General features: G+C 42.8%; 1 protein-coding gene across 2 annotated transcripts; it reads left to right on the top strand.

Annotated features, from left to right (window-relative positions):
• Nucleotides 1–899: 899 nt before the first annotated feature.
• On the top strand, nucleotides 900–21,886 carry LOC129337551 (glutathione S-transferase A4-like). Of its 2 annotated transcripts, XM_054991347.1 has the most exons (8): nucleotides 936–964; nucleotides 3,314–3,599; nucleotides 9,440–9,541; nucleotides 9,727–9,778; nucleotides 12,214–12,346; nucleotides 17,970–18,111; nucleotides 19,498–19,629; nucleotides 21,647–21,886. In XM_054991347.1, the coding sequence occupies exons 3-8, from the start codon at nucleotides 9,455–9,457 to the stop codon at nucleotides 21,770–21,772; spliced, it is 672 nt and encodes a 223-aa protein (XP_054847322.1). In that variant the 5' UTR covers nucleotides 936–964; nucleotides 3,314–3,599; nucleotides 9,440–9,454; the 3' UTR covers nucleotides 21,773–21,886. The 2 variants fall into 2 exon arrangements, with proteins under 2 accessions (XP_054847330.1, XP_054847322.1); XM_054991355.1 differs by lacking the exon at nucleotides 3,314–3,599 and having other exon boundaries at nucleotides 900–964.
• The last annotated feature ends 1,489 nt before the right edge of the window (nucleotides 21,887–23,375 follow it).

The following is a 23,375-nucleotide window of genomic DNA, read 5'->3' as shown; positions in this document are numbered from 1 at the left end:
GAGGCCTATTCCTCTGCCTTCCCCCTCCCCACCAGCCAGAGTGGTGGCGGGGTGCGGAGGGTAGGAGCGGGGGATTCCCCGTCCCCCTAGGAGATTTGGGATCCATACCTTCCCTCCAGACTTCCCTCCTTCCTGCCTATGCAAAAGGATTTCTGGGACTGGTAGCTCTTGATATGATAGACCCTGAAGGCCCAACAGCTGAAAATGTTGTTGGGGATTGCTGCTCTAATACTGCTTCTGATTGGCTCCAGCATATCTCACAAGACCTAGACAATAGATAAAAAGAAGTGTCTATAAATATCCTCAGGCATGATCTACCGTTTACCTTCAATTATGGTTGCTAGGAGCCTGAGGAGCCAAAGCGGGATGTACAGGGGGCTATGGGGGGCAATGGGGTACTTACCTCCCTCCTTGTGGTCCTTCCCATGTAATGCCAAAAACGACATCTTTTTCTGATATGACAGAGGAGCTGCTGGACGCTCAGTGGGAATCATCTTCAAATGAGCAATTTCCATTGAGTTTGGCTTCAACACACCACAAGCCTCCTTCAACGGTCATGCGATGGGGGAGCATAGGAGCATGTCTGCACACTTCTCCCTCCCATGCCTTTCACTCCCTGCCCACTAGGTGAGCAGGTGGGGGCAGGGTTTCCCCCACCTTGGGTGGGGGATTGCAAGCTATCCTCAGTTCTTTCCTCGTGGCAATAGGGACCACAGCTTGGAACCCTCTAGACCCTATCTGAGTGTATGTTGCGGTAAATCTTGCTCTTGTATAAAAACAAAAATAGTACGCTGAGCAGTTTCTGTTGGAACAACTACTTCTTAAAATTTTTAGTTATGCAACTCTAAATTTGAAGATAGGAGGAGGACGAGGCTTCCCTGGGGTGGGTGGTGCTTCCTGCTTTACAAAACTAGACAGCACACTTTCTCAGTGGGAAAGAAAACGAGCTCAGGCTGTGAAGAAGGTTAGTACGGGGTAGGGAGAGATTAATTATAAAGCGTCCCTATCAACCTCAAGGTTAGCAACTTATGAGTATAAGGGGTTAAATATTAACAACTGTCAGTAGTGGTATATCTATATAGCGGTATATTTATATATCTAAATATATATATATTTAAAGCTTGTATTATGCCTGTATGTTTGCAGTCATCTCTGTTTGTTTGCAGATTGTTGATGTGAATGGGCTGGGAAAGAAATAATTACATATTAAAGAATCATGTTGTACATTAGAAAGGGCAATGAATGAAAGCACAAAATGGGTGGGGGAGAAAAGGAAGCTTGAATTTTCATAGATGAGAGAGAACAGGAAAATGTTTAAGTCTGAATGGCATGCCTGGATTTTGAACTGCCACATATGATGAAAGCCAAGTGAGAACGCTCTCCTTTGCTGAGAAAAAAGTACCTGTCGGGAGGGGATTCCTTACCTGTTGTCCCCCCACCCCTACCCCGTGGAAGGGACTCTCTCTTTGGACAAAGGAAATTCTTTGCCATAAAAAGCTGGTGGGGATTCAGTTCAGCTTGGGGGAAAACTATTTTACATTCTGTCCTCAAACTTCTCAATATTACCATGCACCAGCCCCAATGCTTTTTAAAAAAATTTCTGGGAAAACTGCACTAACGTTTTGGGTTCGCTTATGCATGTAACACCATCTGGTGATTTGATGTTGGTATGACTCATCCAAAAATGAATTCAGGGGAGACAATATTAACGTGGAGCATTGATCTCACCCATCAGGGTTCGAAATGTTTCTTGTGCATAATCCTTGCTACAGCTCCGTCAGACCGGCTAAACCACTTCCCTCAATAGTTTTTGACTGCTGTTTAAAAATGTTTAGCGTATCTTCTTATATAATGTGTGTTCTGATGATACAAATGTAGAACATGTGCAAGTGAGATAACATATCAAAGGGAACAGCCCATTAATGGTGGACAGCAAGACCTCAGCTGCCTTGGGAGCAGTACTGTTTTACATGGAAATAATGACAATTAGAAGTTTCCAATCCTTGGGCATCTCCAGTTAAAAAGATCAGGTAGCAGGTGATCTCAGCCTGTGATTCTAGAGAGATGCTGCCAGCCTGAGTAGACAATACCGACCTTGATAGACTGATGGTCTGATTCAGTATCAGGCAGCTTCATGTCTTCATGTGACATTTGGAAAGAGCAAGAGGAACTATCATTACCTACCCCCATTTTCAATGTTATATGATTTTTCCTTAGGACTACCTATAAATCTAGCAGGTTTTACTGGCTCCGTACACTGTTATTATTATTAAAATCTGTTTCTGTACTAAGCTTGCATGTCAAAGCACATATCCTTTGGCTTTTTAAACAAAAATATCAGTTAAGTGACCTGTACAGATATATTATGCAATGTTAACAGTTGTGGCAACAAATACCTGTACCTCTTTACAATTTTGAATATATTTATGAACCGGTCTTTAAATCTTGTTGAGCATCTTGATGTGCCTTGTAGGTTGAAATACAAAAGTGCCCCCAAAGACCTCTGGTAACTTTATATGGCAGGTCTCAAAAGATTTATTGCAGGCAAAATGCTTTGAATGAATTATTTTAATTTGAGCTGATACACTTTTTTGCTGTACATCACAATGAGTTTTTACTTCTTCAGATTCAAGACAAAATGCTACCCTGTAGCTACTCTTTTCCTTCTTTCCTGTGTACATGTTTCCAAAACCACTCTCTTGACATTTCACATGGTTGTAAATACTCTGGAGTTCAGGAGTAGGTGCTATTGTTAGAACAGCATCAATGATACTTAAGTTCACTTACTTCTGACTTGGAAATGCTCTCCCATAATATCCTCCAGTTACTCATAGTTGTAGAAAGTGAGATTGTAGAAAGCACTTTTTGTGGCTGCCTTAACTTGCCTTTCTAGTACTAGCCCTGGCTCCAGTATAACCCTACCCCAATACAAGCACTGACCTGATCCACTCACCTTGAGTAAAGTTGCTACAAATGGGCTTTAACAAACAAACCCTGCTTCCCCTTTCTCTCTTTTGCACCACAACCATGTATCCAAAAACCTAACCGTTAAAAGCTGTGAGCTTCATGGAGAACTACTGCAATCAATGGGTATTTTCTGTTTGATCCCACAGCATTTAGGTTGCCTGACATGTATATGGTCTGGGCTTCAGTGCCTCTCATTTAGAAATTTAAGCACAGGTGGCCTCTATTTCCTGTTTTGACATTCCTAGGCCACCACCGTTTAACCACACAAGATACAAAGTGAGAAAAAAAAATCAGCTTGTTATCCAGACATGTTTCTCATCTTCATATGTCTGTGTAATTGTTACAGAATTGAGAGGAAGAACATAATAATGAAGAAACTGGGCGTTTGAGCCCAGTTGTTGACAACCAGCCGAGCAGCTAGATGCACACGGGTCTCTCTACCTGTTGGCTGTGCTGTAGATGCAGTGGGTGGTTGATAGTGCACTGAGAATGGGAACTCCATCACCGATAGCACCTTCCTAATGTCCTCATACCCTAGTCTCCCACAGGTTGCCAACTCCATTTTGAATTTCAGCAAATTGCTTGATTTGTTTCCTACACTTTAGTTCCAGTCTTACAATAAGCAATTCAAGGTATGTAGAACTGGCAGTGTTCTTTTGAATGGTGATATGTTTACAGAATCATAAAGCTTAGCAACATCTAATCCATCCATTTTGAAGGACAATGAGAATGTTGGTGGGGTAATGTCAACAGGGCTTTAGATTAAACGTCTAAATTTCACTAAGCCCTTGAGCTCTAATAGCTGTGACTCAGCTAGACTGTATTCACTTTCTTCACACCAACGCCCAAAGTGCTGCTCTTTTCTCTCCAGAATTCCCCTTTGTATCAGTTATTTGCCTTAAAAGCACAATGAATTGGGGAAGGTTTCACATAGTTCTTGGCTTGTTTATTATAGGCTAACTGTTGGCATCTATCTGTAAGATTCCAATGGTTTCTTAATAATCCACCTTGATTCTCAACAAGAAAGGGAGATGGGGCAATCTCCTCCAAAGTCCTGCCTATCCTCCTGGGCTCTGAAGCCAATCCTTGTTATTTTGATCTCTTGCAAATCCAAGCGATTGGCAGCCAATAATAGCCCATGGAACTCCATTAGATGGGAGGGGATGAGCCAGCCTCAGAGCTAAACTACAAGAGACAAATTACCTGAGGAAGAGCACGTGAAGGGAGTTGCAATTAGAAATGGGCACGATCCAAAAAATAATCCCAATTTAGCTGATCGTGATTCCACAGTGGCACTGAACCCAGGTACCCGAACCTCACTGATCAAGTCCCATTTCCGATACAGAATCGGGAATCGGGAATCGGGAAGGCCGATGCGGGAGGGCGCCCCGCGGTTTCCAGCGCTAAAGGAATGATGGGTGAGGAGGATGGTGGCTACCGGGCCTGGCAGGCCCGTGGAGGTGGCAGCAAGCTGCCTCCCCTCAGGAGGCGGGGGGGAATCTGTCCCCATGGGAGTGTGCCGGTACTGTCACGGGGAGGGGGAACCAGAGGAGATAGCTCCCTATTCCCTAATTCCCTATCCGCTGAAGCCCAAAGCTAAAGCTCCCTCTCTCTCTCTCTCTTGCTCTTTCTCTCTCCAAAAGCAGCAAGCGAGAGCTCGCCTCTGTCCCACTCCACCCGCGAGCGGAAAGTGAAACTTTGTTGCACAGCACATGGCTATTTATAAAGCCTGGGTCTGCTACGCAGGAGGGCTGTGTTTGGCTGTAAGAGCTGCCTCTCAGGCTTTGCAGGGATGAGATTCGAGTGCCCATGGCTACAGAAGAACACCCCCTTCCCCCGCCCTCCCCTCTCTTCTCCCAAATGGATGAGACGGGTGCGTGCTTTTCTGGCTGCTCCGTGGTTGGAAGGAAGCCCTGCTGATCAAGGAAAGCTGGGCTTCCATTCGCATTCCCAGGGCGACAGAAGGAGGGCAAACAGCTCTGGCATTCCCCAGGCTCCGTTTCCACGGGGCTCCGTTCCCTCGGGAACAGATGGCTGGCGCCAGACTGTCTGCAGACTGCAATCCTGAACGTAAACCGATCGATCTGATCGAGACCCGATAGAGCGCCCCACCCGAGCGCTGAACCGGGAGCCGTGGACGGAACTGATCAGCCCGGTCCCGATGGCGCAAATGCCAAAATCGGGGCAATTTTCAGTCCGTAATTCCGATCGTACCCATGTCTAGTTGCAATGTTAGCCGGGAAGCTGAGTTTTAAAAGTGATTGGAAGACTTTATCAATTTCCCCTCTCTACAGAGCCAGGGAGATTGCTGCTCAGAGGGTTTATATATTTCCTCTTTATTTCCTCTTGACAAAGCCGATTGCTTTTAAAACTCAGCTTCCCAGCTAACATTGCGACTCACTTCACATGCTCTTCCTCGTGTAATTCATCTCTTGTAGCTTGGCTCTCAGTTTAAGAAGGGGGAGGAGAAATGTTTTTCCTCAAACAGGGCAGCTCTGGATAAGAGCATTAGTTTAGCCATGATTTTTGTTTTGTTAGGTAGGATCTTGGGGAGGCTTAGGGAAGAAAGCTTGTTTTTAAGTGTTAAATAAGCACTCTGGAAGCCAGAGGTACCAAATCAACCAAACCAGAGACTGTGAGATGAAAGGGTAAACCTAAACCTTTGAGATAACCTGTCTGGGGAAAGGGGAATCTAATTTCCCCTCAGCATTTGCATATGTTTTGATATGTTGACTCCCATTAGGAAAATTTATAATCTCTGGGATGAGAAGGTGAGAGAGCCAGTTGTACATTCTATACTGAAGTATTCCATACAAAACCTTTACCTTGCTACACATCTTATATTCTGCAAATAAATCTTTGTTGTTCATCACCATGTGTGTCTTGTCTGTCCAGTCAAAAAAGCTGCAAAAAGGGATTTATTAACAATTAACAATTAAGTACATTATTCTAGTAGGGTCTCAAATGAGAGCCCCTTAGTGAGCACAAAGCTTACACACTACCAACCAAGTTAATCAAAGCCTGTGTACCCCTTTTTTACTGATTGTGCTTGTCTGGGGTTTGAACAAGTAAAGGAGGGACCAGAGAGTGTAAGAGTGGACAGCCATAAATCCCAAAGGCAGTTATCTCAGAAGCTTCCCTCTCTCCTCTGTCATTACCCCACCACATCCTTAGCTGCTATGGGAGACTATAAAAAAGTAAATAAATAAAAAAGTCAATAAATGTTTGTGGGCAACATGAAGAATATGTACAATGGTTCATTTAATCAGAGAACAATTACAATTCTGTAACAATATTATACATATTGTAACAATATTATACATTGTGGGGTATCATCAGATTCATTATTATATCTATTCTGAATTGGGTCTAGAGTGTATATAAGAAAACCCACACAATGGGGACAGAGTCAGACAAGGAGTATTTTTCTGCAAGCCCAAGACAAGTCCCACACTTGCAGAAAAATATGTAATGTAAAAAAAAGGAAAAATACAGTAAAAGCCATACAACTGATGTTTATTTTAAGAAAAGTATGCCACTGAGATCTAATGAGATCACAATGTTGGTGGCCAACATTGCTGAGGCTTCTATGCCTCAGTTAGCATCTATGTAGTGGAGGGGACAAATAAAAGCCATACTCAGTGTTCTCCTGGGGCACTTTGTTCTCTGAGGTAAAATGCTGAACTCTCTGAAATGTCATCTAAATATCAGCATCCATATTCAAACACATGCATGTATTCAGAAACCTTGCAAAGTGCTTACAGATTTGTCCATAGGACAGAGGTGTACAAACTGTGGGTTTGATTCTTCCATCCCTGTTTTGGATTTCTGCTTTTCATTTCTTTATCCTTACCCGATTGTATTGTTTATGGCATGTACCAGCTGATGATTGTATTCACTTATACTGTGTAATCTCCCTTCGTCTTAGTGAGAGAGCCTAAAAATAACATATATAAATAAACTAAATGTAAAAAGTGAGTCACAACTATTATTCAGGGAAGTCACAAGGCCAAAAGGGATGAGGAAGAACATTTTGAGCTGAGAGAGGAGGTTCTGGAAGGCTTAATGGCAGATACATACTATATGATGTGGCTATGAAATTCAGCGTGTTGCTCAGAAATGCTATATATTGATGAATGTTACATGTCATGATTCATGAACAGGCCTGCTGTGGGCCTAACTTATGATAAGTTTTATGCCTGGTTAACTAGAGCTGCAAAGCTTGCTGGGTTAAACTGCTGGTCTGTGCCTGGGTGGAAAAGATGAGCTAACGTTACATGCCATCTCAAGCATTGCTGGACCCCTTGAAATGGCTAAGAAAAGGAAGTCAAGGCACTGATGTCAAAGAAGCTCCTTTGAAACTGCAAAGGAAACTTTGAAACTTCAACTCTAGGCACTCAGGTTGGAGAAGGGAGTTTAGGTACGAAGGCCACCCTGGCTATGACACATGCCATCTCATTAAGCTTATCTTGAACCACCTTAACTCCCACTGGAGGAGGGGCGCTGGACTTGGCCCAGCTGCAGAAACTCCAGCCCTTACATGACTACCCCATGTTCTGATTGGCTACCCCCTCTTGCCCTGTTGCTGGGCTTTGGGGAATAAAGGATGGTTCAGCTGGCTGTACCTTTGCTCTTGGACTGGCATTCAGCTTGAGTGGCCACTTTGGCCTCTGGGTGATGGCTCTGACACAGCCTTGCCTTTTACCACTTTGATCTTGATACCTGGAGTCTTATTTAGATTCAAAACCATTCTGTGATGTTGGAAACTTTGATGCTAGACTTTGCATTCTGGACAATTACTCTAGCAAGTATGTTAGTGTCAGGAGATTTAGTTTTCTTGATTTACCCTTCCGTTTATGTAGCCTCTTTAATTTAATATTTTAATCACTTCTCAATAAATCATTTATACCTTATTCCTGTGTGGTGTCTTTTTGTTTCAACAGCTTCGATCTGAATTAAGTGTCTAGGCCTATTTAGTCAGTGCTATCTTTTGTAACTTTCAGTTGGGATTCAGCTTGCTGTCTCCCAAGGGCAGCCCAGCTAAGCCTGGGATTTGGTTTCTCCCTCAGTGCTGTGACTTAGATGGGAAACCTGGTGGCAGGCTACTTTTTTGTTTGGGTAGATGAACCCAAGGCAGGCTCCCCCTGAACTGTGAACCTGGCTGGGTTCCACAACACCACATATGAAGAAAAACTGAAGTGTTAACTGCTATGAGTGTCCTGCGTTTTATGTTGGAGAGGGAGAAAGTAGCATAGAATTACTTTGCAACGGGGTCTCTCAAGTAAGTTTATAACTGGGTCCCACTTCAAAATGCCTGCGAACCACTGCCATAGGGAATTGAAGGACACTCTCTCCCATCTCCATATGGCTATGGACAGGGCCGGATCTATGGTTGCCAGTGCCCAGGGCAACTGTAGTCAGGATCTACGCGCACGCATAGTGCGCTCGCGCTCCTGGTGCTGCGTGATGACATCACTCCCGTGACATCATCACGCTGGGGCACCCCCCACCCCCCCGGCAAGCCGGCTGTCCCGGCGCACCACGGAGCTGGCGGCAGCGCAAGTGGCTCGGAGGCTGCCCGCGCCATTCACCTGCCCCACAGCACAAGGGGCGGCCAGCTTGCCATGTTCCCCTTGTCCTGGGAAAAGGCGAATGGTGTGGGCGGCCTCCCAGCCACCCGCACTGCCTTTTGCCTTTTCCTAGGACAAGGGGCGCCCGGCTTGCCGTGCGCCCCTTGTCCTGGGGAAAGGTGAACAGCAGCATGGGTGGCTGGAAGGCCGCCCATGCCATTCGCCTTTCCCCAGGTGCACTCCCGGGGCTGGCAACTGCGCCCAGCGCCCCCTCTTTGGCGGCACTGGGGACAGGCTACCCCCCTGCCCCCCCCCCCATCGATCCGGCCCTGGTTATGGAGACAGGCATCACACTTTGCAATAATCTAAACTCACATTCTTTGGCTGAACAGAGTAGGTAGGCTGGATGAATATATCAGAGGGGTGCACAAATCTCACTTTCCCTTTAGGACCTGCTGCATGGGAAACAGGGGAGCATGCAAGTTCTAACATTTCCCCCCTTGCAGGAGATGTACCTTCTCATCATCCATTGTTTAGTGGATGTACACTGCAATTCCTAAGCAACGTTACTCCAGTCTTGAAATAATGGCCTTCGACTGGAGTAATTCTTCTTAGTCCTTGAAATTCCTAACAATAGCTGTTCCTATTAAAACCACATTTACCAGTCTTGCGGACCCATAGACTTCACCACTATGTTGCCTTACGTACTATCTGTTGCTTTAAATATGTGCTCCTATGTCAGCCCTAGATTTGCTTATGTTCTGTTCCAGCATTTCTTCAGCTCTGTATTGCATTCTTGCTAATGTTATGCCTTGGTAAACTTGTGTTTATTTTGTTTTAAAAATACTGATTTAGATTAAATTTCAAGAATATCCTTTTTCCTGTTGTATTACATGTATCAGGAAATCATCAGCATCATGTCTGGGAAACCCAGACTTACCTACTTTAATGGCAGAGGGCGAATGGAATCCATCCGGTGGTTGATGGCAGCAGCCGGAGTTGAGGTTAGTTGTATTTTTATTACTAAAAACCCAAACCGTTTTTGGTTTGTTATTCCTGATTGCACATTTCACAGTTCACATTCTTAACCATAATGCAACTACACTAAGTCATGCAACAAACTTGCTATAAAAAGAACTTGCATGAAATGTAGGGATACATAATTTCTCTCTCTTTTTTTTTTGCACAGTTCGAAGAAGTGTTTTTGGAAACAAGAGAACAGTATTTGAAGCTAATCAAAGGTAATCTATCAGCAGTGGAATGCTCAGTCTTAGGCCAGAACAGTCAGTTTTGCCTGTGGTCAATCCACTGTTCAGAAGCATGAAAGTTGTTGTATTAACTATGTACTAACAAGTCTGAAGCAGACATTTATACTTTGAAATCATTACTATCAGTTATCAATATTACCAAGAAGAGAGTTGCTTTAAATGAAATCAAACATTTTAATGAATGTGTCCTAATACTAGGATATTCTTGTTGTATAATTGTGTGTACTTTCTTGCTGCAGAGGCTTATAGTGGTGCTGGTGTTCAATATGTGGTATATTTATTGTATATCTGTATGTAATAGAACAGTCTGCTCCTCCCTATACTATACCCTTCTAGGTATAGTTGTGGCTTCTAATTTTTCCTTAGACATGCTCTACAGATTGAATCAAATGCTGCCTGTAAATTGATGAATGCTTCATAAAGAGTTCTCTTTTTGTAGAATGAGTATTTTTGGATAAGTTAAACAAGACTAATGCATGGTGTGGTGTAGAACTCCCTTTCCTGAAGCCAATCTGCTCTGGACATAAAATCTGGGCCAGCTGCATTCAATAAACTAGTTTAAGCTGGGCACGGGAAGCATATAATTTACCCAGAACAGATAAAAGACTGAGTGGGTAGTAATTAGCAGGGTTATTTCTTGCCTCTTTCTTGCTACTTTGCGACCACTGGTCGGGTGTTATTCCTGATCTATCAACTGCTGTAAACAAGGCAATGATATATGGGTGACCACCAAGTCAACTTTAAAAAAAATCAAGTTGCACCAAATCCGGACCAGGCATCTTACAAGTCTTTAAATGGGTAATCAACAATTCAGCTTTGGTTGTTGTGGATTTTCTGGGATGTATCGCCGTGGTCTTGGCATTGTAGTTCCTGATGTTTCACCAGCAGCTGCTGGTGATCGTTCTCCGGCTGTGAAAACCTTTGACAATATAATTTAAGTTTGTCTGGCATTACAGGATCTCAAACAGGCAGATCCTTGCTGGGCTTCTCCAAGGTATCATTGATAGAAATTGAGCTCGGGTCATTGACCAAATGTTTAGAATAAAGTTCCTAGACCCTGCTCTATGCCTGGCTTTTCTTTTAACTGTCAGAATAGCTATAGAGGTATAACACAGAAAGTCTGTTTCATAACCCAATTTTCCTGAAGAAAAATTATATCAAAAAGTCTTAAAGACCCATTTAAATTTGGCTGTTTACCTCTCCAGTCTGCTATATTCCTGGTCATAATTCTTAGTTTTGTACTGTCAGATCTCTCTGCAAGTCATTTATCTGTCTGATCTACTTTATCCCTCATTTTTTTCTGGAACACTGACATTATTCAGTCAAATCTGAGGACAAGGGTGGGGGGGGGACTATTAGAAACAGAGTAATTTTTTTAGGTTGTTCAGAGCCAAGTTCATCTGGTTCTAAAAACCTCATGGCTTGCCAATCATCAGATGTTGGATGTTGGGTGAATTTAGTTTTTGGTACTGAGAGTGATGGTTCTAGGGTACTGGACAGGCTGATTTGGTATTATTCAGTGGTAAATTTAATTTAGTTGATTTTTTTCCTTAATTGAGTTATCAAACTAAAGGGGCATTAGTTAGGCTGTTCATGGTCAGAATGGACTATTCCTGTTTAGTTACTAATGGTAAGAGTGTTTCCTTTGGTTCTGTTAGTCTAGCTATAATGGCTTTTAGTTCTGTAGATGGAAGAGCCATGTAGGCTCTTTTCCTCAGTTTTCATAAGGCGATCAGCACTGGGACCCATCTGTGTCAGGTTAGCTTCTTTACTAGGTGAAAGACCAGGAGTGAGCTCAGGGTTGACAATAGGTTCCTCCCATTTAGTTTGGTCTTCTGAGAAAGATACAGGTTCCTGCCTTGCTAATTCACCGTCAGAGTCATTTGAATTTTTGGAACTTTGCACCTTAGAACTTCTTTTGAGAATGGCCAAGGACTCTCTCTAGATGTTAATAAATAACTGTGAAGGTATCAGACCACAATGATATAGCTTACTTTGGTTCCTAAAAATAATCACCGGTACTTTGGAGCTTTAAAAGATCACAGTCAATGCATGAGATATACAACTCAAAGTTCATTTTATGGTGGTACTTAATTATAGTTACATTGGGGTTGGTCAGATTTAGCTTAGCTATTTGACTCCTGGGAGAAAGTGAAGCTCACACTCACTTGAATGTGCCTAAAAATTTGCAGACAAAAAATAGAGGAGTATCATGGTAGATCTACAATACAAAGGGAAACCCCACTGTGATGAGACTGATGTCAAATAACCATGTACTTTATAAGTGCTTACTAAAAGTGCTAGGTGCAAAATTCATCTTGCTAGGTGCAAGATGTTGTTGCCTTTCCTGAACTCTGCAGAATACCCTATTACAATACAGGACTAATCAATATATTTTTTTCCTGCAGATGGACATTTGCTGTTTGGTCAGGTCCCATTAGTGGAGATGGATGGGATGAAGCTGGTGCAAACAAAGGCCATTCTCAACTATATAGCAAGGAAATACAACCTCCTTGGGAAAGACCTGAAAGAAAAAGCACAGTATTGTATCATGATTCCCCTTTCTATACTTTGAAGTTTTAAAACAGTTAACATTACAGCATTTGAATATGCTCTTTGGTGTGCATTAAGCAGGAAAGTGAAACAGCTACTATTTGCTACTTTGGGGAAACTTACCTGTACCAACAGGGCAAAAAGTGGCTTTCTAAGGCCATTTCAGGTCAGGGAAACAGTGTGGAGAGAAAAGCCTAAGAGCCAAGCCACAAGTGACGCCTGACATAGGTTGGACACTTGTCAGCTTCTCTCAAGTTTTTTTTTTATATATTTTTTTTAATTTATAATATTTTTTATTTTTCAATATCTAACATACAAAACTACTACATACATACATAACCTACAAGACAGTAACTACAAAAGACTACAATAGCACAAGGGATGGGAAGGGAGAAAAAAGAGAAAGGGAAGGAGGGGTGGAAAAAAGGGGAAGGTGACCTACAAACACTAAACACTACATTTCAATGCTTTCCCTTCATACTGCCATAGTAAAAAATAGCTTAATAAAATAGTGACGGAGTGGTTGATCATACAAATTACAAATTACAGTTCAAATTAACTTTTTCCCTCCCCTGGGCCTCGGGCGCAATTCCCTCTGCGCAGCTACCGCCGGAGCGCTCATTGCCTCCCCCCTCCCTTCAGGCTTCGGATCCTCTTCTCTTTGCTTGGTGTCTGGTCCAAATTCTGAATTTTTATCCACAAAATCCCTTAGCTGATCTTCCAAATTAATCTTGTAAGCTTTATCTTTATAACTAAACCCGATTCCTTCCGGGAGTAGCCATTTGTACTTTATATCCCGTTCCCTCAAGAGAGCTGCCAACATCTTGTACTTAAATCTTTTCTTCCGCACTAAAAATGGAACATCCTTCAATATCTTGACTTTATTTCCCAGAAAGTCCAATTCCGCATTGTATGAATTATATAGGATACTGTCCCGGACCCTCCTAGATGAAAACTCGATAACAATCTCACGAGGCAGCTGCCGCTTCGTTGCATATTTTGAAGATGCCCGACAGACTCCCAAAATGGCGCTTTTCACTTCTTCTTTAGTTGCCCTCGCGGGTGTCGCTAAAAGTTCCGAGGCAAGATCCCATAAATCCTCTTTTTCCTCCTCTTTAACATTCTGGAGACACAAAATGGTTTGTGTTCGCTCCACTTGCAGTCCGATCAGCTGGTTTTCCACCAACTTTAATTCCCTGTTCGTTGCTCTCGTAAGTGACGCACTTTCCCGGGCAGACTTCTCTGCCCCCCCCCGCTGCTTCTTTAATGGCTTTCACATCGCTTTCAATTAAGCCCACCCTTTGATCTGTTTCATTCAGCTTGTCAACAAAGGGTTTTATGGCTTCCATAACCGCTCTTTTAACCAGTTCTTCAAGCGTCTCGCCCCTCTGCAAGGCCGCCGTAACTGACTTGCCAAGAGAAGGACTCTGCTTTTTCGCTGCCATTTTAGGGGGGGGGGGAACCGCCAATCTTCCGAGACTCTATGAGGGGGGAAAAATCCGAGTCTTCTAACCTTCAGACCCCACCACTCCTCACATGCGCTTGTAGTAACAGAAGGGATTCGCTTACTTGCAGGCTTTCGCCTAATCCTGCTCCTTGCTGTTTTCTATAGCCCGGCAGCACACTGGGTGCCGCGCTCGTCTGCCGGCCTCCATAGGGACAAACGGGCGATTTACCCCCTGCCTCGATCTGTCAGAGGGCTCTTCCCGCCGCGTCCCAGACTCAGACTCCCTGCCTGAGAGTCTGGGGGCTAACCTTTGCAGATCAGCCGCCCGGCCAGGCGGCTCGGACGCTTCCTCTTGGACCTGCCGAGAGGAGCGTCCGACATGGCTGCGAAAACGAAAACAAATCAGCTTCTCTCAAGTTTTGATGGGAAATGTAGGCATCCTGGTCTTGCAGCTGTAATGGAGAGCCAAGCTATAAAACTAGGACGCCTACATTTCCCATCAAAACATGAGGGAAGCTGACAAGTGTCCAACCTGTGTCAGGCGTCACTTGTGGCTTGGCTCTAAGCCTCCCTTACCAAACACACTTGGGAATTGATTTTTGAGCAAGAAATTTGCAGACAAAAAATAGAGGAGTATCACGGTAGATCTACAACACAAAGGGAAACCCCACTGCAATAAGACTGAAGTCAAATAACCATGTACTTTATAAGTGCTTACTGAAAGCACTAGGTGCAAAATTCACAGTATACTAATGCTTATAACAGAAATAAGCATGTCATTCTATTCATTTTCAATATAACACTGTTCAGAACATTTCTTTCACTACTCTGTTTCCTGGTTAAATGTATTCCACTTCCACAGCCTCAAGCTGATGATTACATAAAAGTAAAGTCATTGCAGTCCACAGATCATTGTAATGTGTTCCTGTTACTTGGAACAATTCAAAAAGACACCTTCAAGGGCCAGTCAATAGAACCAATCAAGTTGTGAAAGCCATGCAGCTCAACAAAGTGCCAGCTTGAACTTTGTTTCATCCTCTTCCTCAAGAGATGCAGTCAGCTTGAGGATCTTTGTCAGAGCACCAAAACTAGCATAAGCACATATGGTGCCCTTGTTTCTCCCCTTAGGGCCATTGCTACACCCAAGCCTGCCTGGCTGATCATGTTTTTGTGGGGGAGGAAGGGAGCAGCAGTGAAGCAATGCCCTGAGGTTGCTGCCACCGAAGCACAATTGTGTTTTTCTTGGGCTAAAGCCTAGAGGAGAGAGTAGCAAGGCCACACTTGTCAGAAAGAGGATTACAGTTGCACAAATTGTTTCTTTAGCTTCTTGTACAGCTCATTCTATGTAATATTAACCATCCGTTTGTACAGATTAGTGAAAAGGTCAATGGATGATGAAACACCGAGAACTGCTTCAGTTGTAAAGATGGCTGAGCCACTCAAATAACAGCGGATAGATAAAAGATTAAGGTTCCTTCCACAGAGGAAAAAATCATTTGTTCTGTGGTCAGTGCTGCTGTGAATTCAAAGGCATTTCAACTGAGAACACCATGAGAGTGTTCCCTGTGGTATCCCTTGTGCTTGCCATTTCTGCCACAGTGCTTTATGCCCACTTGAAAAAATTGCAATGACACTATAACAATGTATATTGTTAACCATTAAAAAGGTTAGCAAAAGCCCTGGGAGGGGATGGCAGGCAAAAGGACAAATTGTGCCAGATGTGGTGCCAGATGTGGGTAGAGGTGCAAAAAATCCACACCTTCCCATCCCCACTTTCCCCAAATACACTTTGAGTAGATATTTCAGAAATATTGTACCAAAGCAGGTTTGGGAAAACATGACCGAAAGCAGAGAAAACCTAGAAAGTGGAAGACTGCATGACAACACCATGTGGCAGCCCCAAAAAGAACAGCTTGAGTTTGGCAAGGGGGGAACATGGAGGATAAGCTCTGTGTGGAAGTAACCTCAGTCTAGCTAGTATAATGTGTAGAGAGCTGGACTTGTATATGGGGTGATCTTGGGCCAGTCATTCATGCTTTCTCAAGGCTTAGCTAGATGATAGGCGTGACACAAGTCTGGTTGGGGGTCCTTATTTGTGGTCATATGTAACATGGGGGAACTAATGTTAGCAGGCACTCTGGGGTCCAATTTGAGTTAGAACATGGCATAGGGGGGAGAAAGGACTTCATTCAGTCTTTCCTTGGGTGCTGTTTTCCATGCTGAAACAGCTGCGCGGAGCTCTGTTTGTTCCACAGTAGGGCTCCAAGTGCGGCATTCAGTACACATGAACCCCCAATGATGTACCACCACCTGATGTGGCTTGGAGGAAAAATGCAGGAAGGAAGACTGAAGCCACTCCTCCTGTGCCACACTTCCAAGCTGGATCAGGCCTCAGGCATGGAAATGTTAGTCCTCCAATGTTACATGTGACTGCAAGTTGGATTGGATCGCCAACCTCATTTGTGTCACACATATTGTTTTGTTTGACCCTGAGTCTAACCTACTTCACAGGGTGATTTTTTCCAGATATTAGACAATGTCCTTTGGGATACAAAAATGACATAAATAAATTGTTAAAATAAAATGAGAGACTTATCAATCAGGTATTCAAAGAATTTATAGATTACAGCAAACCTTTTGGCTGTGTGGATCATGAAAAGCTATGGAGAGTGTTAAAAGAAATGGGGATGCCACAACATCTGATTGTTTTGATGTGCAACAGTAGACAAGAGGCTACTGTCAGGACAGAATATGGGGAAACAGAATGGTTTCCAATTAGCAAAGGTGTAAGACAAGGATTCATATTATCTCCCTACCTGTTCAATCTCTATGCAGAGTATATCATAAGGAAAGCGGGATTAGTTCTAAAAGAAGGTGGAGTGAAAATTCCAATGAGGAAATTGAAATTGTTCAAGATTTTCTCTTCCTTGGCTCAGAGCTAAGCTACAAGAGATGAATTACACAAGGAGGAGAACATGAAGGGAGTCGCAACTTTAGCTGGGAAGCTGACTTTTAAAAGAGATCGAAAGGCTTTGTCAATTTCCCCTCTCTACAGAGGCAGGGAGATGGCTACTCAGAGGGTTTATTTCCTCTGGGCCTCTTAGAAGAGGAAGTGAAACTGATAGAGCCTTTGGGAGGCAAAGAGGAAATTAACAAACCCTCTGAGCGGCATCTTCCTGGTTCTGCAGAGAGGGGAAATTGACAAAGCCTTTCAATCTCTTTTAAAACTCAGCTTCCTGGCTAAGATTACGACTCCCTTCACGTGCTCCTCCGCGTGTAATTTGTCTCTTGTAGCTTGGCTCTCAATCATCAACCAAAAGGAAGACTAAAATGAAGAAATCAGAAGAAGATTGAGACTTGGAACAACAGCTGTGAGGGAGCTAGATAAGATCCTAAAAGATAAAGATGTCTCTCTGAGGACCAAGATCAAGATAATTCAAACTATGGTATTCCCCATTACTATGTATGGGTGTGAAAGTTGGATGGTAAAGAAAGCTGACAGGAAGAAAATTGATTCATTTGAAATGTGGTGCTGGAGGAGAGTTTTGCGGATACAATTGATGGCCTAAAAAATAAATAAGGGGATACTAGATCAAATCAAGCCTGAATTCTCCCTAGAAGTTAAAATGACAAAATAGAGGCTATTGTACTTTGGTTGTATTATGAGAAGATTCTCTGGAAACATCAATAATGCCTGGAAAAGTGGAAGGCAGTAGGAAAAGAGGAAAACCTAAAATGAGATGGCTTGGCTCAATAAAAGAAGCCATGTTCTCCAGTTTGCAGGATCTGAACAAGTCTGTTAATAATAGGATGTTTTGGAGGTCTTTCATTCATAGGGTCGCCATAGGTTGGAGGTGACTTGACAGCACATAGCTTTTTAAAAGTTCAAGGTCTTGGAAGAAATGAACTGGAAAGCTTTTGGTCCCTAATGTGGTGTTTTTATATGTTATTAGATTGATGGTGCAATCCTAAGTAGAGTTACTCTTCTAAGCCCTTTGACTTAAAAGGGTTTAACTCTGCTTAAGTCTATACTGTCAGACCTTTAACCTGAACAATCTAAGAGATGTTAAAATGTTCCTTTCCTCACTAAGCAGACAAACTATTTAATAATCTGCAATTCAAAATGCATGGTTTGACTTTATTTCCCCCCTCCTGTCCACACAGAATTGATATGTATGTGGAAGGCACAATAGATCTGATGACAATGATTTTAATGTTTCCGTTCTCTCCACCTGACCAAAAAGAGGCTCAACTTGCCTCCATCGTTGAGAAGGCCAAAACCAGATACTTGCCAGTCTATGAAAAGGTATGTCATGGTGATTTCTGGTAGGCACTGCATATTTTTTTGAGCAAATGGCAGACACACTAGAATAGCAATAGGAACGGGAGACATATTTGTGTTAGCTCAATTTGAACATAAAGTGTGTTTCACAATTTACTGGAACTCAGACAAGATAGGTTGAACTGAATCTGACTACATGACTGTGCAAAGCTGTTGAAATAACAGTCTCAGCAATGAAAGCTTGTGGAGTGGCCTTGGGCCATCACACACTCTCAAGCTAATCTGCCTTACAGGGTTGTTGCGAGGATAAAATGCAGGAGGGGAGTATGATGTAAGTCACTTTGGGTCCCTGCTGCTGAGAAAGGCTGGGTATAAATCAAGTAAATAAATAAGACCAACAGCAAATGTTATGTGTTTGTTTTGCTTTCTCACCACAAATAAGGGATCAAGGTCTTGATAAAAAAATGTCAAAGTTTTTTAGTGACTGTGCTTGTAGATTAAATCCATATATCATTAGATATTATGCTGTCATAACCTTTTGCAGCCTTGATTTTCTTATCCGCACAAATGCAATATCTAGTAACATGTGGATCCACCCATAGATTCATCTGTAGAAATGGGCTCTCCCAACCTTTGTGCTTAGGACACTGTTTGTTAGAAACAGCATTTTGGAATTTTGAATAAATACAGTCAGGGGATGATAAAATACTCTAGCTAAAGTTAGAGAGAACTGCAGATATCACCTTGGGGTGCAGATTGATCTCAAGACATGATGCCTGTGGTAGGAATGTCTATTTTCTTTCTCTTGCACTCTTCTTGTATATTAATTAAAAAGCAAATGTTAGAAGATAACATAGGTCTCCCCTGCATTCTAATCCATTGGAACAAATACTGCAACACTAAGCAGGGTTATACCCTTCTGAGTCCATTGACTTCAATGGACTTGGACAGATGTAACTGTGGCTGTTAACACTTTTCTTACAATCGAAAAGTGGCAGGTGGGTAATGCTATAAGGATTAATCAGGTGTGGAAATTCTCTTCCAGAGCTGTTAATTAATTCAAATTGATCTTCTTCAATTGGCCTTTTTGAAATTAGCATTCCAGAGATGGAATAGCTAGGAAGACTGAAATGGCCTCTGACTGGTTTCTGCATTTTCAACATCTTCTATGAACCTATGAATTCCCTTTAAGCAGAGATGGAGCTACCTGGCTAATATAATACAAACCTCCTTGAGCCCACATAGCGGGAAAAGGCAATCCATAAAAAGCTACATAAATATAAGACACTCAAGGAAACTGGATGGATGGCAGTAGCACATCTGAAATATGAAGCTTGTCCTAAGGTTGCGTTGGCATTGTTTACCCAAGTTTCCTTTATCCAAACTAACAGCAGTCTTGTCCTTTTCTAGGCATTGAAACAGCATGGACAGAATTTTCTTGTTGGCAATTGCTTGAGCTGGGCAGATATACAGCTGCTGGAAGCTATTTTAACGCTAGAAGAGAAAAAAAAGGATATTCTCGCACAGTTCCCTCAACTACAGGTAATCAATATATCTAATTCTAAAAATGGCCCCATATGGAGCCACTAACATACAAGGCAGATCTTTCTACCAACCTAAGGAAACCCCCTGGAAAAATCTGAAATCTTAAAAAAAAAGAGTAAAGGATTAAAACCCTCCAAAATAATAGAACCAGCGCCTAAGAATGCCCTCTGCAGTGGCCATTATGGAGGTTGCTAGGCAACCAACAAATGGCATCAAGAGGAAGGAGAAGGTGAAAAAGTCAAACTCCACAGACAGAAGCCCGTGTATGTCTCTGGAAATGCTCCGTTATATCCAAGCCAAATCCTGCAGTGCTGGTTGGTTCTCAAAGGCTATTTTGTGAAACTACCTCCCTTCAGCAACCTCTCTATTCTTATTCATAGAATTGTTGGCACAGATTTTAATACAGGTTGCTGCCAAAGAAGAACCTGCTGGAGCATTCCCTTAAATGCTCTCCATGAATTCTACAAATGCCAATTTATAGCAGAAGGACAAAGAGGCAGTGTGCCACCCATGTGGGCACAAGCAATGCACAAGATGGGGGGGTATTAGAAAGGGGAGCTCATGTACATGCTTAAGGGGAACATTCTGCCACCACCTAATTATAGGGCATGGGGATAAAGCACAGAAAGAAAACGTTCTGGTGTGATTCTTGGGTCCAGGGCTGAATCCAAACAATACTAAAGCTGGAGCTGGCTTAGCCTAAACTGTCGGCCAGGCTACAAGAGATGAATGACACAGGTTGGACACTTGTCAGCTTCCCTCAAGTTTTGATGGGAAATGTAGGGCCAAGCTACAAGTGACGAATGACACTTGAATGGCAAGTGTATTTCTCCCTGTTCACTTGCCCTCCACTCAATCCACTTGCCGTTCAAGTGCCATTCGTCATGTGTAGCATGGCCCGTAGGCAGCTTGGTGGAATGTTGGACAAGTGACAGTTGAAAAGTTCATTGGACAGCAGTCGGAGAGCCAAGCTGTAAAACCAGGATGCCTACATTTCCCATCAAAACTTGAGGGAAGCTGACAAGTGTCCAACCTGTGTCATTTGTCACTTGTAGCCTGGCCCTCAATTTCTGTAGGCAAATAATAGTGCCGGGGAGAATCTTTCATGGCAAAAGGTACAGGGATGTAATTTACTAGAAATCCTTGATTGTAATCTGATCACCTCAGGGTACAAGTTTATGGCTAAGGCATCACCTCACTCCTTTCCTTAGCTCTTTCTGGAGGTTGCCTCATCTTTTCCAGATAGTGTGCCTGAACTGAGTGTGTTCCTTTTCCTTCCTCCAACCTCTGCCTTTCTCCTTTGTGGGCCAGAGTTTTTCTCCATCACCTTGGGCCAGGTTTAATGCACAGCAGAGGGAATGCAGGCCTCAGCATCACAACTGGGGCTTGGGGCCAGAAGGGGGCATGTGGTGTCTGAGTTAAAATTCATCATATTCAGCATGAAACATGGAGAGTTTATGGCTTCTACCATAAGTACAATAGTAAAAATAACAATATATACAATCAAAAACTATCCTTTTGACAGGAGGCTTGTTATTCGTTAGCTGGCAATCAGAAATGAAGTTTTGAAGCGGGTTTGCACCAACTAAAGTTTGGTGTTATGTCCAAATTTTAGTGAACATAGAGTAGCACATCCTCCTCCTGCCCACAAAAAAGCAAGAATATGAGTGGGATGGGGAAAGGGCAGTGATGGGGGAATGAGGGCGAACAACTAACAGATGGAACAACTTCTTCACAGCAGTGCAAGCCACAACTTTTAAAGAAAGTATCCCAGGATTCTGGGGGGAGGCAAGGTGGCAACCCTAATTAATTTCAGGCAGTTTTGGTTCAGACCAGGCTAGAAATCAGGAGCATCGAAATCATTGTATTAGCACATCCTTAGGAGTTCTTCATTAAAACTGATGGGCACAAAATGTATTGACTCTATCCAAGTTATATAGAATATATTTTAACGGAGTCTTTAAAAGGGTTTTGTCCCAGCTGAAGAAGCTTTCCTTTTAAATCTTTGCTCCAGGATTTCAAAGCAAGAACAAGCAACATTCCCAATATTAAGAAGTTTCTGCAGCCTGGGAGCCCAAGGAAGCCGCCTCCTGATGATGCATATGTAGCCACCGTGCTGAAGATTCTTGGCCCTCTCTAAGAATTGCATCGTATCAAGAATGCTTTTCTGTGGGGAAGCAAATGCTGAAAACCAGAAGAGCGTGAAATAAAATGGTCACCTTCATAATTAAAAGCAATTTGTGAGAATGTAGAATGTTGTGATCATTGTTTCTTTGAGTACAGCTTGGTTTAAAGGGAGTTCAGTTATTTCATTAAAATGTTCAATATAAAGTAAGAGAATGTTTAATCAATTCTGGAAGATATCAAAATTTTGTTTCTGCTCTGCCTCATCCCCAGTGGGCAATATTTCTAATCCTAAAACGCACTTGTAATGTTGTCTTTGGATGCATGGCTGAATACCATAAGCTGAACTAACATACCACCAGAAACTGCACAAAATACGATGTAGAGATGGCAGGGATTCAGTTGTGGTGATAGAGGAACATTAAACCAGTGCCAAATCTGGTGTGTAACAGTGCAGTCCAAAACAGTTACACCCAAGCCCATTGAAGTCAATGGGATTAGAAGAGAGCAATTCTAGTAAGGATTGCTTTGTAAATTACATTCTGAAAATAAATATTAAAACACAAAACAAGAAAACAGAAAACTAAAATCTCAAAAGATCAACTTGTTTGAGAATATGAGATAATATAGACCATTGCCTGCTTGGCTAGATGCATCTGGCAGGATTTAGCACCTGTGAAAGCAGTATTATTAGCCAAAGCATTATTTCCTTCAGCATGAGCAGACACAGTGTGAAGCTGGAATGTACCAAATATAATTTAAACCAGTGCTCCACTAAAGAAAAAGACGCACCGGTTAATGTGCACCTATGAATCATTCTGGCTGCTTCCACAAGGGGGAGTGAAAGCATGCCCTCCTCACAGCAGCATCAAGCAGGGCAAAAAAATGGTGGGGACAGCATCCACAAAAACTGTCCCTGCTGTGCTGCTTAAAAGGCAGCTGTTCTATTGCTGAGATCATTAATAGAATTGTAGATTAACCTGGGCTTCAGTCCCCATGAACTTAGTGTGGATAGTTCTAGTTATCAGCTCAGACAGATCTGGTTGTCAGTTCATAGACCTCCAGGGGTACCACACACTGGCAGAAAGTGCAACTTGGCTCAGCAAGTCTCTCAAAATCCCCATCCTCTTGCTCAATGTACATTTCCTCATCATTTTAAGCTGGCATCAGAACTGTTTCTACAACATGAACATATGCAGCAACTTCATATTGAGCCAGTCCAATCTGGCTAGTATTGCTACTCAGACTGGCAACTGTCCAAGAAGTCATCCCTGTAGCCTGAGACCTTTGCACTGAAGGACCTTCTGCATGCAATAAACTGAGCAACACATTGGATCCAGCCAGCTTTTTCACCCAGTTTTGCCCAGCTCCCCTCCTTAGTACAGTTATCATGCCACATGTTCTTAATCAATGCAGATGCCATGATCAACGCATAACTTTGTTGGAAGTCAAAAGGGACCGCCCCTCCCTTTTAACCAATGGATATGGTGATTTGATCCAACCCTTTTATCGTCCTGTAAAAGCAAGAAAATGTTGCACTGTTGCATACTGAGTTACAACATGGAACCATTGAGCCCCTGGGAGGCCTCTTCGTTCTTTCTGGAAGAAGTTATCATTAT

Source organism: Eublepharis macularius, chromosome 1 (assembly GCF_028583425.1).
Source record: "Eublepharis macularius isolate TG4126 chromosome 1, MPM_Emac_v1.0, whole genome shotgun sequence".
Classification (NCBI taxonomy): domain Eukaryota; kingdom Metazoa; phylum Chordata; class Lepidosauria; order Squamata; family Eublepharidae; genus Eublepharis; species Eublepharis macularius.
This window is presented reverse-complemented; position numbering and strand designations above follow the sequence as displayed.

Bases quoted from the DNA above. Each gene is read 5' to 3' on its own strand.
- LOC129337551 (XM_054991355.1), top strand. From the start codon at position 9,455: ATGTCTGGGAAACCCAGACTTACCTACTTTAATGGCAGAGGGCGAATG. The intron at 9,779-12,213 runs GTAATCTATCAG...TTTTTCCTGCAG, and splicing joins GTATTTGAAGCTAATCAAAG to ATGGACATTTGCTGTTTGGT. The intron at 12,347-17,969 runs GTATTGTATCAT...CTGTCCACACAG, and splicing joins GACCTGAAAGAAAAAGCACA to AATTGATATGTATGTGGAAG.